General features: G+C 44.2%; 1 protein-coding gene across 3 annotated transcripts in view; it reads right to left on the reverse strand.

The window, feature by feature from the left end:
* The window catches only part of LOC110490099 (rap1 GTPase-activating protein 2), a 72,180-nt gene extending 69,023 nt beyond the window's left edge, over positions 1-3,157 (reverse strand). For all 3 annotated transcript variants that reach the window (XR_005036092.1, XM_036944398.1, XM_021563261.2), the window contains exons 1-2: positions 2,831-3,157; positions 550-585 (exon numbers count right to left, since the gene is read on the reverse strand). Coding sequence is in view for 2 of the 3 variants with exons in the window: in XM_036944398.1 (XP_036800293.1) it covers positions 550-585; positions 2,831-2,874 (80 nt within the window). In the remaining variant the exon portion in view is untranslated. The remainder of the gene's footprint in view (positions 1-549; positions 586-2,830) is intronic.
* Between the last annotated feature and the right edge of the window lie 14,485 nt (positions 3,158-17,642).

Raw genomic sequence — 17,642 nt, forward strand, 5'->3', positions numbered from 1 at the left:
CAAAGAACGCCATCGTGTTCGTGAGAGTCATATCTTTCCACAAATGGTTCATAATAGTTTGGACGCTACTTACGATTTTGTGAGAAGGCCAATTTTCGGGATGTTTAATGGTCTGACAAACACCGCTCTAGCTCTGTCACCTTTCACCGCCGATGTGGAAGTGCGACATCGGCGGATGCGGTGGATTGAGACACATCAATGCAAAAATAAACAGATATCTCTAGCTTAAACTGACCCATTTTTATGGGGATTTTTTTATTATGCTAATTAGGACCTTAGGGGGTTAAGTGGTCAGATGTCAAATAAAAAATGGCTTCCACATACAAAAACACCACTACTGGTTACTACAGCCCTCAGTACTGTACCACACAGAGAGGGTACCTACCCAATGGTGCTCGCTCACACACACACACACACACACACACACACACACACACACACACACACACACACACAAGCACTCATGTGGACGTGAATGCCCTTCCTTCCAGCAAACCCAATTTTATGAACCATTTTTGTGTATACTTTTTGAATGTGCGTACTACTCACCGTGCTCTGAGTGCACTGACCGTACTCTTATCAATCCTGAAGAGAGAGATAGAAGGGAGAGAGAGAGGGATAGAGAAAACATGTTCAGTTAACTTGTCATGTAGCTATGACAACAGGGGCACACGACCTCATTCACCCTCACCGGTGAAGCACTTCCTTCCTCCACAGCCTGGCTCCAGAGATGTCCCTCACATGACACACACACACAGACACACATGGACATACACACACACACACACACACACACACACACACACACACACACACACACACACACAGAGAGAGACACACAGACAGACACACATGGACATACACACACACGCACACACACACGTGTAAGTATGAATGTTTTCACACGGACACACACACACGCGCATTCTGACTCACACACACATATACACATATACACACAAACACACACAGACACATACACACAACCAAAATTAAGTTAATCACCATGGCATAAAAGGCATGTTGTTAATTCTCTTCCTTCATACCTTCTTTCTCTCCTTCTCTTCCTGTCCTCCCTCTCTCCATCTCAGTGTTTGAGTGTTTTGTCTGTCATATATATGTATGTTATCGCCTTAGGAAGGGTCTTTACTACACTGAATTACACACTAATGGCTGACAAGCTGTCATCACATAGCTCTGCTGTTGTGACACACACACACAAAAACACACTCTCTTTCTCTCTCTCTGTGGGAGACTAGATCACACTTTAACACACCCTTCCTGTGCTGGAACCCCTCCCAGTACTACCTTAAACCACACACACATACGCACGCACACACACACACAGTTATCAAGACAATGATCAGTAACGCAGTGACTAGTGCATGCCATTGCATATTTTCCATCCCAAAGTGTTTTGTTTGTAAACAATCACACATACACACACAAACACACACACACACACACACACACAAATGCACACACACATACACACACACACAAATGCACACACACACACAGGTAATCTTTTGTGAACACGTTTTTCCATCATGAGAAGTCAATCTGTCTGTCAATGTTCTATTTTCAGTTTGCATTTTCAAACTAACTCAGACTCACAGTAACCATTAACCCTTATGTGTCACTGTGTTTTATAGAGATAATGAAGGAGTGAGGGAGGGAGATGGAAGAAGTGAGAGGTGTGGAGTGTAGCAGAGGGGAAGAGAAGAGGGAGACAGAGACAGAGATAGGAGAGAAGGAGAGAAAGGGAGAGAGGGTGCAGGAAGAGAGTAGCAGAGGGAGCAGTAAATGTTAAAAGCTTCATATGATGAGTCTGAAACCTCTGTTCGCACGGGTCATAAATAAAACATTTAGTGCTGCTAAATGTACAGTACACACACACACAATACGCTAAAATCAGCCACACAACACACACACACCTCAACTGACTTAGCACACAGTGAAACAAAGCATGCTGAAGAGCTGATAAAGGGGTGGAGAATGAAGGTGAAAGAGAGGAAGAAAGGAAAGGAGAGAAACATATGAGAGAAGGGAGGGAATAGTAATGCTAATATCCACTCTTCCCTCCTTCCTTTCCTGCATTATTTGACACTGCCTCACACACTCAGAGAGATGGATGGAGATGGAGAAAGAGAGCTAAAGAGAGAGAGAGAGAGAGAGAAAGATGGAGAGCTGGAGAAAGAGAGGGAAAGGGAGGGAGATGGAGAGCTAGAGAAATGGAGAGAGGAAAATTGAGTATGAAAGTGAATGGTTGAATAGAGAGGCTTGTGTAAATCTTGCAACTTCTCTAATCACACACACGTACGTGCGCACAGACACACACACACACGGACAGACGCACAGACACACACAGGCCTCTTGTGTATTCTGGGCACAGGTTAGATTTGACAGGCCGTATGCCGAGCTGAGATTCAGTGAGGTAAAGAGCTCTGAATCACTCAGAGAGTGAGAGAGAGAAAGAGGAGAGAAATATGCTGTCTCATACCTGCAAGAAGACAAAGAAAGGGGAGATTTAGGGGATAAACAAATACCCTGGCTGTATCATAGAGGGATAGAGATAGTTATCATCCCGTACTGGTCTCTGTCTTACCACTTACCTGGTTTAGCAGTCACAAACTAGTCCAACTACAAACTAGCAAGGATCCCTGCCATATACAATCAACTGTCATAACATAGCTAACACACCCCCAAACAATACAACAAACTACTTACAATCACAATCACATAAACACGCCATATCAAACTGAGCCATATGCAAAGTCGCATACACAACACACACTTTATTTCTGTCACACAAACACCACACACTTACCATCCAAACCCTCCAAAGGACACACTCCTCTTCCTCCTTAGCATGGTGTTTACGTCTCTTTCTCTCTCTCTGGGAGTCTGTGTCTGCTTCTCTTGAAATTCTTAGTCTTACAACAATCTCTCTCTCTCTCTCTCTACCACCACTATGTGTCGTCTGCCTCCAGCCTTCTATCTATTCAGTTAGCGCTTTAGCCTTTTTACCATGCCCTCACTGTTTTCCTCTCTCTCTCACTCCCGGATTCCCTCTTTCTCGTTCACTCTCTCACACAGTATGAGCTTAACACCTGCCTAGTCTCTCCCTCCACTGCTTCCCTCCCTCACCACCCGCTAGGCTGGAACGAGTGAGTGAGAGAGATAGGGCGATAGTGTGAGAGAGAGTGAGAGGGAGGTTGGGAGGGGTGGAGGGAGGAAGGGAGGTGGTGTTTTCTGTGTATTTCTCTACCGCTATTCTTTGACTCTGAGAGAGACAGACTGACAAGGCAAAAAAAAGTGGCATTGATGTCAAAATAATAGACCGTGTTAATATGAGTACCTCCGTGTCTGAAATGGAATGAAGAAGGTCATTTTAGGCGCCAGTACCAATTTGAAAATACTTGTGTTCATATTCTAGAGGTGGAATATTCTAGAAGAGCTGCCGGGACTAGAGATATTCTAAAGAAAGCAGATTGCTAGATCATCTTTTCATGGGTACTCAGGCAATAGAAAATTAGAATTGCTGCATCAGCCTAATTCAAACGCTGGACTGGAGTGCTTTCTTTGTGGAGTCATTTATGTTTGAAACATCTCTTGGTTAAATGTCAATGAGAGAGTTCTATTAACCTGAGCTGCAGTGCACTGATCTATGGCCCGTGACGTGAACGGACAAAAGCGGTGAGGGAGGAGCGCCCTTCTCAAGCCGAACAGTAATCTGCGCCGATGTTGTCAACAAGGCAGCATGGTGCATTGTCCAGAAACATACACATTTTTTCCACCATAAAATACATTGCATTTTCTAACTATATTGACAAAAATACACTACCGTTCAAAGGTTTATGAGTCACTTAGAAATGTCCTTGTTTTTGAAAGAAAAGCAAAAAAAAATTGTCCTTCATAATATCATCAAATTGATCAGAAGTACAGTGTAGACATTGTTAATGTTGTAAATTATTATTGTTGCTGGAAACAGCAGATTGTTAATGGAATATCTACACAGGTGTACAGAGGCCCATTATCAGTAACCATCACTCCTGTCACGCTCCTGAAAATGGACGGACCAAGGTGATTGGATTGGCGTGATTAGAGTTCCATATCTTTTATTCAAGTGAAACTTCTACAAAACAATAAACCAACAATGAACCGTGAAAGTAGTGCTGCAACATGCACCTACACAAAACAATATCCAACAAATGCAGATGGGAACAGGGACACCTTGATCCCCAATTAGAGACAACGAACATCAGCTGCCTCTAATTGGGAACCATACTAAGAGCACCAACATAGAAATGAAAAGACTAGAACACCCCTAGTCACGCCCTGACCTACAACACCATAGAGAGCCCTTGGTTCTCTATGGTCAGGGCGTGACAGGACTACCCCCAAAGGTGTGGACTCCGGCCGCAAAACCTGAAACCAAATGGGGAGGGTGGGGGGGGGGGGGGGGGGGGGGGGGGGGGGGGTGACTAGTGTCGGTGGCGGGTCCGTTGCAGGTCGTAGCCCCCGCCCAGACCCCACATCCGGCCGTGGTGCTGGGCTGAACGCCGTGCCTGGACTGGGAACCGGTGCAGAGGAGTACTCCGGCAATGGAGCTGGGTTGGACGCCGTGCCTGGACTGGGCACCGGCACAGAGGAAGGCTCGTGCCATGGAGCGGACTGGACGCCGTGCCTGGACTGGGCACTGGCGCAGAGGAAGGCTCGTGCCATGGAGCGGTACTGGACGCCGTGCCTGGACTGGGCACTGGCGCAGAGGAAAGCTCCTGCCATGGAGTGGGACTGGACACCGTGCCTCGACTGGGCATCGGCGCAGGTTGCACCGGACTGATGACACACTCCTCAGGTACGTGGAGTGCGTGGAGCCGGTACAGGACACTCCGGGCTGGGGATGCGCACTGGAGGAATAGTGCGTGGAGCCGGCACCGGACTGTTGACACGCACTTCCGGGCGGGTGCGGGGAGCCGGCACAGGACGTACCGGGCTGGGTAGGCGCACTGGAGGCCTGGTGCGTGGAGCCGGCACAGGTGGCACCGGACTGGTGACAGACACTTCAGGGCGAGTGCGGGGAACTGGCACAGAATGTACTGGACTGGGGAGGCGCACTGGGGGCCAGATGCGTGAAGCCAGGACAGACTTCACCAGACTGCTGACAGGCACTTCAGGTCAAATGTTGAGTAGAACACACTTGATCAACATCTCTCTCCTCTCTCTCTCTCCCACAACTTCTCCATCACCTCCCTGAGGTTTCTGGCTCTTCTCTTTGCTCAGCCGCCAGCTTCATGTGCCATGAGGTTTCTCATGGCACATTTCTGTGGCAGCGGACTGAAGACAACCTCCTCATGGCGAGTGCGAGGAGACGGCACAGGACATACCGGGCTGGGGAGGTGCACTGGTGGCCTGGTGCGTGGAGCCGGTACAGATGGCACCGGACTGATGACACGCTCTTCAGCACGCCTGCGCTGTAGCCTACTCCTCGCCTCCACCTCTCTCCGGTATTCCTCATTGAATTCCTCCACCGTCTGCCATTTGGGCTCTGGCACTGCCCAGTCAACCACCTCATGTGCCCCCCTCCCAAAAAAATCTATGGGTTTCTGTGGCCGCGGCCCCCAGCGTCGTCGCTGTCCTTCCTGATCTTTCTGCGACTCCCGCGTCACATTCTGACCTACAACACCATAGAGAACCAAGGGCTCTCTATGGTCAGGGCATGACAACTCCTCTGTTCCAATGGCACGTTGCCAAGTTTAACATTTTAAAAGGCTAATTGATCATTAGAAAATCATTTTGAAATTATGTTAGCACATCTGAAAACTGTTGTTCCGATTAAAGAAGCAATAAAACTGGCCTTCTTTAGACTCGTTGAGTATCTGGAGCATCAGCATTTGTGGGTTCAATTACAGGCTCAAAATGGCCAGAAACAAATAACTTTATTTTGAAACTTGACAGTCTATTCTTGTTCTGAGAAAGTAAGGATATTCCATGTGAGAAATTCTCAAGAAACTGAAGATCTTGTACAACGCTGTGGACTACTCCCTTCACAGAACAGCGCAAACTGGTTCTAACTAGAATAGAAAGAGTGGGAGGCCCCAGTGCACAACTGAGCAAGAGGACAAGTACATTGGAGTGTATAGTTTGAGAAACAGATGCCTTAGGGGGTTAAGTGGTCAGATGTCATATAAGAAATGGCTTCCATATAAAAAATACCAATACTGGTTACTACAGCCCTCAGTACACTGTACCACACAGAGAGGGTACCTACCCAATGGTGCTCTCTCTCTCTGTCTCTCTTTCTTTCAACTTGTGGATAAAATCTTTACATCCCTGAAAAACAATGAAAAAGCTCTTGGCATCTTTTTATATTTATCCAAATAGTCAAAATAAAGAAAAAACCCTTGAATGAGTAGGTGTCTCCAAACTTTTCACTGGTATATATATTTGGTGATTACTGATCAATTAATTTATACATCTATATTTAGTAGATTTGTCTTATCTGTTTTAACAAACTTTTTAGATTTGTTTACTTTGTACTTTTGTGGTGTGGTGTGGTTTTCATATAAGCTTTCATATAAGGCTTCCAACCTTCGCACAGCGCTTTCATTTGTTTTTTTTCTGTATTGATGTCTATCACTTGTTTTCTTTGGTATAAATAAATAATGGCTTTGCGAAGTTGCTGGATATTGGCTGGAATTGGAACACGCTGTCGGACACGCTGATGCAGAGCATCCCAAACATGTTCAATGGGTGACAAGTCTGGTGAGTATGTAGGCTACGGAAGAACAGGGACATTTTCAGTTTCCAAGAATTGTGTACAGATCCGTGCGACATGGGACCATGCATTATCATGCTGAAATTTGATAAATGGCACAACAATGGGTCTCAGGATCTCGTCACGGTATCTCTGTGCATTCAAATGGCCATTGATAGAAATGCAATTGTGTTAGTTGTCTGTAGTTTATGCCTGCCCATACCATAACCCCACCGCCACCATTGGGCACTCTGTTCACAACATTGACATCAGCAAACCACAGTTGTGAGGCCGGTTGGACGCGGCTTATGGTAGAGAAATGAACATTCTCTGGCAACAGCTCTGGTGGACATTCCTGCAGTCAGCATGCTAATTGCACGCTCCCCCAAAACTTGAGACATCTGTGGCATTGTGTTGTGTGACAAAACTGCACATTTTATAGTGGCCTTTTTTTCCCCCAGCACAAGGTGCACCTGTGTAATGATCATGCTATTTATCAGCTTCTTGATATGCCACACCCGTCAGTTGGATGGATTATCTATGCAAATGAGAAATGCTCACTAACAGGGATGTAAGCAAATTTGTGCACAACATTTTTGAGAAATACGCTTTTTGTGCATATGGAACATTTCTGGGGTCTTTTATTTCAGCTCATGAAACATGGGACCAACACTTAATAAAGGCATTACATGTTGCCTTTATATTTTTGTTTAGTTTTCATTGGCAAGGCAGATAAAGCGTTCATCAAAAACATTCAGTTTTGCATGTCAAAACACAGAATCCCACAGGGGTAACCCAGGCCAGAAGGGTAACCCACAAAGGTAACCCAGGCCAGATAATCAAATCACCTCAGTGAAAGGTTGCCACAGGTTAAGGATATGACATTGAAATGCCTATTTACTGTTCTATCACACTGAACAATCCACTATCTCACCAGTCCAACTCGGAAATGTATAAACTTGATATCAATTGTCGAAGGCATCTAGACATGATCTCCCCTTCCCTTTAGACTAGCATTTAGTTTTCAACAGCGGAGACCTGTAACCTTGCTGTCTATCTCATCGACCTTTGCAACATCATTTTAATATTGAAATTCAGTCTCCACTGTCCCATTGATCATTAACGTTTCAGGACAAGACAGACAGCTTTTCTCAGCCAGTCGAAATCATGAATCAGCATAATTTGTATGGATATATACAAAGAAATGTTTATATAAAAACAGGTAAAACGAAACCAAATGCAGCTAGTTTGCTGATTTTCTATCTTCAGTTTGAAGTGATTGTGTTAGCTGTGTATTTGGCTAGCTCCTGGCGAGAGAGCAAATGTTCTATGCCAGGCGAAATCGAGCATTAGTAGCTCATTGTTATGGGTGTATCCAAAACAATTTCACTAGAAAAATGCTGAAACAAATGCAAATGCAGCAACTTTGCTGTTATTCTGGCTGCACTGTTTGACGTGACTGTGTTGCCAGCCAGCATGGCAACGGAACATTTATAAAGAAATGACTGGGTCGCATCTCTGGCAACCTAACCAATAGAATGAACGACCAGCCGTCTTGGGTAGCGACTATAGATTTGTGTCGGGACTATATCTCATGGAAGGATGAAATAGTATGAATAAATTCATCAAAATAAAGGTTTTAATGAAAATGTGTCAATCATTATTTGAATATGTTGGCAACCCGTATAAAAGTGATAATGCCGGTGTTTGATGGCGTCAATATATCCTCCAAATACTGGCTTCTCTGGCATTATCACTTAAATAATATGAAAGTGTCAATCTGTTATGTTCCAAATGGCATCATACTCCCTTTATAGTGCACTACTTTAGAAAAAGTTATAGTGCACAATATTGGAAATAGGGTATTTCTCTGAGTCTCTAGGGGTTTAGCTCACCCGGGCTAAAATTTCAGATTAACAAATTTCCAGTTAGCCTACTTCATGGATCTTCCCAGACATTCCTCTAAACAGAGACATACACAGTGACATTGACATTTCACTAATATGTTCTGTCAATATCACAATGCAAGTGTCTGTTTTGTCTCTGTCTGTCTTTCTGTCTGTCTCCATGCCTGTCTATCTGCCTGTCTTCTGACAGTGTCACAGTAACACAGAGAGCGGTGGAGGAAGATAAAGATAAAGGGAGAGAAAGAAAGATGGACCATATGGCCTGACATGGCATGCTGCTTCATCCTGTGCTGCCAAGCCAACTTCGGGAGAGAGAGAATGAGAGAAAGGACAGAGAAAGAGAATAACAGGAGGACAGAGGGCGATATTCCGAGCAGGGACAGAGAAAGAGAATAACAGGAGGACAGAGGGTGATATTCAGAGCAGGGTGTGACGTGGTGAGGTTGGACCAAGACCAGACGAGGAATCAGTGGTTAAGGATAAACATAATACTTTACTGAGAAATGGTAATGGAAGGATCACAGTAACACTGGGGAACCAACAAACACTAAGTCTAAACGCACGCACGGACGTACGGCAAAGGAAACCAGAAAACACACTTCTTTTAACAGGGACATCATAATGAGTAATAGGACACACCTGAGTGTCATTAATGTCTCTAGGACGGTCTCTGCTACCCTCTGGTGACAGGTGGAACCATGACAGTCTGAGCGTCCAAGGAGAGGTTGTCCTCTCGACAGGCCAGTTCCGTCTGGACCTCCTCACGCAGTCCTCTTCTGAATATTGCACGAAGCGCCGGCTCATTCCATCCACTTAATGCTGCAACTGTCCAAAAGGTGACCGCGTACTCAGCTGTAGTCTGGTCCTCCTGCTGTAGTTGGAGTAGGTGCTCACCCCTCTCTGCCCTCTGGTGGATGATCGAAGATACCTCTGAACAGAGCCATGAACCCCTCATCCGAATCCAGCTCCTCCTCTCCCAGATGGCCGTGGCCCATTCCGACGACCGCCCAGTCAGCAGAGAAATAACCATGGCAACCTTGGACCTCTCGATGGTTGGGGCTCCCATCTGGTGGGCAAAGTAGATGGAGCACTGTAGTAGGAAGCCACGGTATTTAGATGGGGTGCTGTCACATTTATCTGGGAGGGACAAACACTTACCTAAGCGGGTTGTTGATTGGGCTGGTGTGCTGGCTCGCTGGGTCGACTGGTGGTGGAGTATCCTCCTCTAGTTCAAGTCAACGCCTCTCAGGTATGTTCATCCCCAGGTGCGCCATCTGGTCATGGTGTTGACTAAGTAGGCATCCCTGTTCGTTGACCATCAGGGAGTTCTGATTTCCTGCTGCTTCCATTTGTTGAGGCAGTATTCTGTAACGTAATGATTGATGCCAGGTGCTCATGATGATGGTTGCCAGGACCAGTGGTTAGTAAACCGGCGGCTGCGAATGCCGGAGGGGAGAAGTGGGAGTAGACGTGATAAGACTGCTGCGACACCCGGGAGGCCCTGTCGTGATTTTCTTATATACCGTATGACTTTACTTGCATAAAAACCTTGATTGAAACATGTGAGAGTAAAGTCATACTGTATAAAAAAAAGTAATGACAGCTGTGATGGAAACAGGAAATTTCAGGAAATTATGACATGGTGTGTTGTCCTCCCACTACGCCTCAGAAAACAATGCAGTTTATTAGGCTACAGATTAAATAAGTTATGATGAACTTCACAGGTTGGTGAAAATTCACAGTGATGAGCTTGAAGCTCCTAAATATTGAGGGTCTTATTCTGGTGACATGATGATCGCTGTTTGATAAATAAAAATACATTTTATGTGCTCTATGCCATCACACACTGTTTTTTATCCCCAAGAGGTCTGGTGGATACACACCACTGGTGGGATAATGCCAGTGGTGTAAAGCACCGAAGTAAAAATACTTGAAAGTACTACAGTCATGGCCAAAAGTTTTGAGAATGACACAAATATACATTTTCACAAAGTCTGCTGCCTCAGTTTGTATGATGGTAATTTGCATATACTCCAGAATGTTAGGAAAAGTGATCAGATGAATTGCAATTAATTGCTTTGCACAAAAAGGGCTTCACAGGCAAGGATATTGCTGCCAATAAGATTGCACCTAAATCAACCATTTATTGGATCATCAAGAGCTTCAAGGAGAGCGGTTCAATTGTTGTGAAGAAGGCTTCAGGGCGCCCAAGAAAGTCCAGCAAGCACCAGGTCCGACTCCTAAAGTCGATTCAGCTGTGGGATTGGGGCACCACCAGTACAGAGCTTGCTCAGGAATGGCAGCAGGCAGGTGTGAGTGCATCTGCACGCACAGTGAGGCGGAAACTTTTGGAGGATGGCCTGGTGTCAAGAAGGGCAGCAAAGAAGCCACTTCTCTCCAGGAAAAACCTCAGGGACAGACTGATATTCTGCAAAAGGTACAGGGATTTAGACTGCTGAGGACTGGGGTAAAGTCATTTTCTCTGATGAATCCCCTTTCCGATTGTTTGGGGCATCCAAAACAAATCTTGTCCAGAGAAGACGAGGTGAGCGCTAGCATCAGTCCTGTGTCATGCCAACAGTAAAGCATCCTGAGACCATTCATGTGTGGGGTTGCTTCTCAGCCAAGGGAGTGGGCTCACTCACAATTTTGCCTAAGAACACAGCCATGAATAAAGAATGGTACCAACACATCCTCCTGGAGCAACTTCTCCCAACCATCCAGGAGCAGTTTGGTGACGAACACTGTCTTTTCCAGCATGATGGAGCACCTTGCCATAAGGCAAAAGTGATAATAACTAAGTGGCTCGGGGAACAAAACATCTATATTTTGGGTCCATGGCCAGGAAACTCCCCTGACCTTAATCCCATTGAGAACTTCTGGTCAATCCTCAAGAGGCGGGTGGACAAACAAAAACCCACAAATTCTGACAAACTCCAAGCATTGATTATGCAAGAATTGGCTCCCATCAGCCAGGATGTGGCCCAGAAGTTAATTGACAGCATGCCAGGGCGGATTGCAGAGGTCTTGAAAAAGAAGGGTCAACTGCAAACATTGACTCTTTTCATCAACGTCAAGTAATTGTCAATAAAAGCCTTTGACACTTATGAAATGCTTGTAATTATACTTCAGTATTCCATAGTAACATCTCACAAAAATATCTAAAGACACTGAAGCAGCAAACTTTGTGGAAATTAATATTTGTGTCATTCTCAAAACGTTTGGCCACGACTGTACTTAAGTCGTTTTTGGGGTATCTGTACTCTACTCTACTATTTGTATTTTTGACTACTTTTACTTCACTACATTTCTAAAGAAAATGATGTAGTTTTTACTCCATAAATGTTCCCTGACACCCAAAAGTACTCGTTACATTTTTAATGTTTAGCAGGACAGGAAAATGGTCTAATTCACACACTTATCAAGAGAACATCCCTGGTCATCCCACTATCTCTAACTTCACTAAACACATTCTTTGTTTGTAAATTATGTCTGAGTGTTGGAGCGTAAAATCAAGGAAATTAAAATCAAATAAAATCAAGGAAATGATTCTGTCTGGTTTCCTAAATAATTTATACACTGTTCAAAAAAATAAAGGGAACACTAAAATAACACATCCTAGATCTGAATGAATGAAATATTCTTATTAAATACTTTTTTACTTTTTTTTTCTTTACATAGTTGAATGTGCTGACAACAAAATCACACAAAAATGATCAATGGAAATCAAATTTATCAACCCATCGAGGTCTGGATTTAGAGTCACACTCATTAATTAAAGTGGAAAACCACACTACAGGCTGATCCAACTTTGATGTAATGTCCTTAAAACAAGTCAAAATGAGGCTCAGTAGTGTGTGTGGCCTCCACGTGCCTGTTTGACCTCCCTACAACGCCTGGGCATGCTCCTGAGGAACTCCTGGACAGTCTGTGGATGGAGCGAGACATGATGTCCCAGATGTACTCAATTAGATTAAGGTCTGGGGAACTGGCGGGCCAGTCCATAGCATCAATGCCTTCCTCTTGCAGGAACTGCTGACACACTCCAGCCACATGAGGTCTAGCATTATCTTGCATTAGGAGGAACCCAGGGCCAACCGCACCAGCATATGGTCTCACAAGGGGTCTGAGGATCTCATCTCGGTACCTAATGGCAGTCAGGCTACCTCTGGCGAGCACAAGGAGGGCTGTGCGCCCCCCCCCCAAAGAAATGCCACCCCACACCATGACTGACCCACCGCCAAACCGGTTATGCTGGATGATGTTGCAGGCAGCAGAATGTTCTCCACGGTGTCTCCAGACTCTGTCACGTCTGTCACATGCTCAGTGTGAACCTGCTTTAATCTGTGAAGAGCACAGGGCGCCAGTGGCGAATTTGCCAATCTTGGTGTTCTCTGGCAAATGCCAAATGTCCTGCACGGTGTTGGGCTGTAAGCACAACCCCCACCTGTGGACATCAGGCCCTCCTACCATCCTCATGGAGTCTGTTTCTGACCGTTTGAGCAGACACATGCACATTTGTGGCCTGCTGGAGGTCATTTTGCAGGGCTCTGGCAGTGCTCCTCCTTGCACAAAGGCAGAGATAGCGGTCCTGCTGCTGGGTTGTTGCCCTCCTATGGCCTCTTCCACTTCTCATGATGTACTGGCCTGTCTCCTGGTAGCGCCTCCATGCTCTGGACACTACGCTGATAGACACAGCAAACCTTCTTGCCACAGCTCACATTGATGTGCCATCCTGGATGAGCTGCACTACCTGAGCCACTTGTGTGGGTTGTAGACTCCGTCTCATGCTACCACTAGAGTAAAAGCACCGGCAGCATTCAAAAGTGACCAAAACATCAACCAGGAAGCATAGGAACTGAGAAGTGGTCTGTGGTCCCCACCTGCAGAACCACTCCTTTATTGGGAGCCATGCTAATTGCCTATAATTTCCACCTGTTGTCTATTCCATTTGCACAACAGCATGTGAAATTTATTGTCAATCAGTGTTGCTTCCTAAGTGGACAGTTTGATTTCACAGAAGTGTGATTGACTTCGAGTTACATTGTGTTGTTTTAAGTGTTCCCTTTATTTTTTTGAGCAGTGTACTTTTACCTTTGATACCTAAGTATATGTTAGCAATAACATTACTTTTGATACTTAAGTACATTTTAAACCAAATACTTTTGGACTTTTACTCAAGTAGAATTTTACTGGGGGACTTTCCCTTTTACTTGAGTCACCTTAATAGAAAATATCTTTACTTTTACTCAAGTACGACAATTGGGTACTTTTTCCACCACTGGAAAATGTGCATATTTTCTTTGTGGATTTTAGAATATTCACATAAAATCTGTCGCCAATTGGATGGGAACCTAGTTTCTGCTACAAAGAATTCAACGACAGGGCTGAAAGCAAAAACATTTTTACCTTACATTTCAGTCTAAGGACGTCCGATGACTGTGAATCACCCGAAGGACCTTACAATTCATTTATTTAACCTTTATTTAACCAGGAAAAGCCCACTGAGACCCAGAGTCTCTTTCCCAATGGCGACCTGGCCAAGAAGGCAGCAACAATCAATACATTACAAAATTAAAACATACAACAATACAATACAATTCAACAACATGATCCACACCAAATACAGCATTTACACTCCTCTGCAACAGAGTCTCCCATCAACATTTTAAATTCATTCAGTGGACCTAACATATCTAGATGAAGCATGGGTTGTAGACTATTCCATGCCTCTGGTGCACAAGACGAGAAGGCAGTTTTGCCTAACACGGAGACCAAACCGGTTGCGAGCGTGCGCCATCGTGCGCTATCGTGCATAAATTTATGTTGTCCCCCTACACCAAACGCGATCACGACACGCAGGTTAAAACATCAAAACAAACTCTGAACCAATGACATTAATTTAGGGACAGGTCGAAAAGCATTAAACATGTATGGCAATTTAGCTAGTTAGCTTGCACTTGCTAGCTAATTTGTCCTATTTAGCTAGCTTGCTGTTGCTAGCTATTTTGTCATGGGATATAAACATTGAGTTGTTATTTTACCCGAAATGCACAAGGTCCTCTACTCCGACAAATTAATCCACATATAAAACGGCCAACCGAATTGTTTCTAGTCATCTCTCCTCCTCCCAGGCTTTATCATCGTTGAATTTATATGGTGATCGCATCAAAACTTTCATAGTATTACCACGACTACCGGCAAAACAGCTCATCTTTCAATCACCCACGTGAGTATAACCAATGAGGAGATGGCACGTGGGTACCTGCTTCTATAAACCAATGAGGAGATGGGAGAGGCAGAACTTAGCCCTTGGTAACGCAGATGCTCGTTGGCTGCGCGCGAGCAGTGTGGGTGCAATAATTGAATAACATGGATTTCTAAATTAATTTTGCGACGCTCGCGCACGCGACATGTCCGGTCTGGTCAGCATGTAATACTGTAAATGTCCTGGGGACTTTAAGTAGCAACCACCTAACAGACCGGGTATGATAACTGATTGTGGTGAAGGAGACCAGACTACAAAGGTAAAGAGGGAGTTTACCCAAAAGGCCTTTGTAGATGAACACATACAAATGTAGATTTCTGCACATATGAAGTGAGATCCAACCCAACATTTGGTACAAGGTGCAATGGTGGGTGAGTGACTTGGCATTTGTAATAAAGTGCAAGGATTCATGATAAACATAGTCTAGTCTTTGTATGACAGAGGAGGCTGCATGCAAATACAACGAGTCAACAATAACCAATTACAGAGAGAAAAGTGGCCCAAACAATGTGTATATGCTGACAATCCCAAGCGGGAAGCAAGCCTTATTACAAAAAATAAAACCCCATTTCAATTCAAGCTTCCTCACAAGATTATTCATATGAACCTTAAAGGACATGTTGTCATCCACTTTTTCAATGGATAATCCACCAGATGTGACAATGCTAACCTTTTCTGGCTGAGTGCGAGCTCTGGTAAAGGTCATGAATTTAGTTGTTTTTTTTTACATTCAAGACCAGTTTGAGACCAGAGCTGCAGAGACTAAAAAGCAGTATCATCTGCATATTGATGCAATTTCACTGGTTGCATACCATTTCCCAGATCATTAATAAAAATTGAGAACAACACAGGAGCTAAAGTGGAACCCTGGGGCACACCTCTATTAGTCTCAAGAAAGCTAGACTTGGGATTGTCAGCATATACACATTGTGTTCTGTCAGAAAGATAGTTCCTAAACCAATTTACTGCCCCTTCACTGAGACCAATGTTACGGAGTCTAGCTAGCAACAATCATGTTCAACTGAATCAAAGGCCTTTGATAAATCAACAAACAGAGCAACACAATGTTGCTTTTTATCAAGTGCATTTATGATGTAATTTACCATAGCTACAGTTGTGGTGCTGTACCCCGATCTAAAGCCAGACTGAACCCCGCTCAGTATGTTGTTTTCATTTAAGATGTTTTTTAACTGGGAGTTCACTAGGGATCCATAGACTTTGGCCAGGATAGGGAGTTTAGAGATAGAACGATAGTTATTAGCATCTGATGGATCTCCACCCTTTAGCAGCGGGAGGACATAATCTGATTTCCAAATGCTGGGTATGGAATTGGTCAAGAGACTCAAGTTGAAAATGTGAGCCACAGGTTAAGTAATAATACCAGCTGCTATCTTTAAGAAGTAGGGATCCTTTTTAGTGTCTATTGCCTTTAGCGCTTTCAAGACTTCAGCATTAGAAACAGGCTAAAATGGTTAAAATGGTTCACATGAGGGCCAATATCATGGTTTACTGTAACAGAGCTTACATTAGAGGCCTGGGCCCCACCATTACCAAAAACGGAACCAGCAGATATGAAGTGCTTGTTAAAAAAAACCTACAACATCAGCTTTATCCTTCACTTCACTAGAATCCATCATTAAATGGTCAGGAAGGCCAGAGGAGACATTAGAACCTGACACTGATTTGATTAGCTTCCAGAACTTTGTAGGGTTGTTTAGGTTCTCTGTGACTGCATTTAGATATAAGTCTTATTTGGATCTCCTAATCAATCCTGTACATTTGTTTCTCAGTGCTCTGGAGGAGGCCCAGTCAACAGGAGCATTTGTATGTCTAGCTTGAGTCCAAGATACATTTTTCTTTCTAATTAATTCTGCCAAGTTATCTGAAAACCAGGTATTGTCCCTTCCAACAATTCTACATTTCTTCACAGGGGAATGCTTATCACAAACGGACACAAATTTCATATAAAAATAGTCCCAGGCAGTGTCAGCATCGGGAATCAGACTTACTCTGTCAATATTATGGTACAGATCATGTAAGAACGCTTGCTCATCAAACTGTCTAAAATGTATTTTAAAAATATAACTGGGTTTGGCTTTGGTCATTTTTGTATTTCTAACACAAGCAATTGCACAATGATCACTGCACAATGATACCCCTCACTATTTGTGAGGGGTAGTCATTAGAAGAATGTCCAACAGCGTTGATTTGTTAGGGATTCGTTCTTGTAGGCACATTAATTCATTGTGCGAGATTCAGAGTCTTTCAGAGAGTCATACTTCTTAGCACTACAATGTCACATAGGTTGAGGAATACCTTCCTCAAAGAGCAAATATTATATACAGAGCAAATAGCAAATACACCAATTTCATGGGTTTTACTGAAACGGCTGTCCTACAGAATTTTTGTCACCCCCCCAGTTTTATCATTGCAATGTCATACAAAAAAGTGGCAACGGTGTGCTTTAGGACCATGTGGACGCAGCGTTCGGGTAGGCTGTTTGCAGTGTATAGCCGGCTGGATTTAGGACCCCACGACAACACTGAGCGGGCTGACAGAGTGTGTCAAGGCAAAGCTTCTGGAAGGCCGCCTGGACCAGAAAAGGGAGAGTTGAACATAGTCCAGTGTGTATGTGTTGCGCTCTTTCACTGAGTTGTAAAAGCAAGCAAAACAGAAACTGGCTACTCTTTAGTTTACTGATGTAGCT

This window comes from Oncorhynchus mykiss, chromosome 15 (genome assembly GCF_013265735.2).
Source record: "Oncorhynchus mykiss isolate Arlee chromosome 15, USDA_OmykA_1.1, whole genome shotgun sequence".
NCBI classification, from domain to species: Eukaryota; Metazoa; Chordata; class Actinopteri; order Salmoniformes; family Salmonidae; genus Oncorhynchus; species Oncorhynchus mykiss.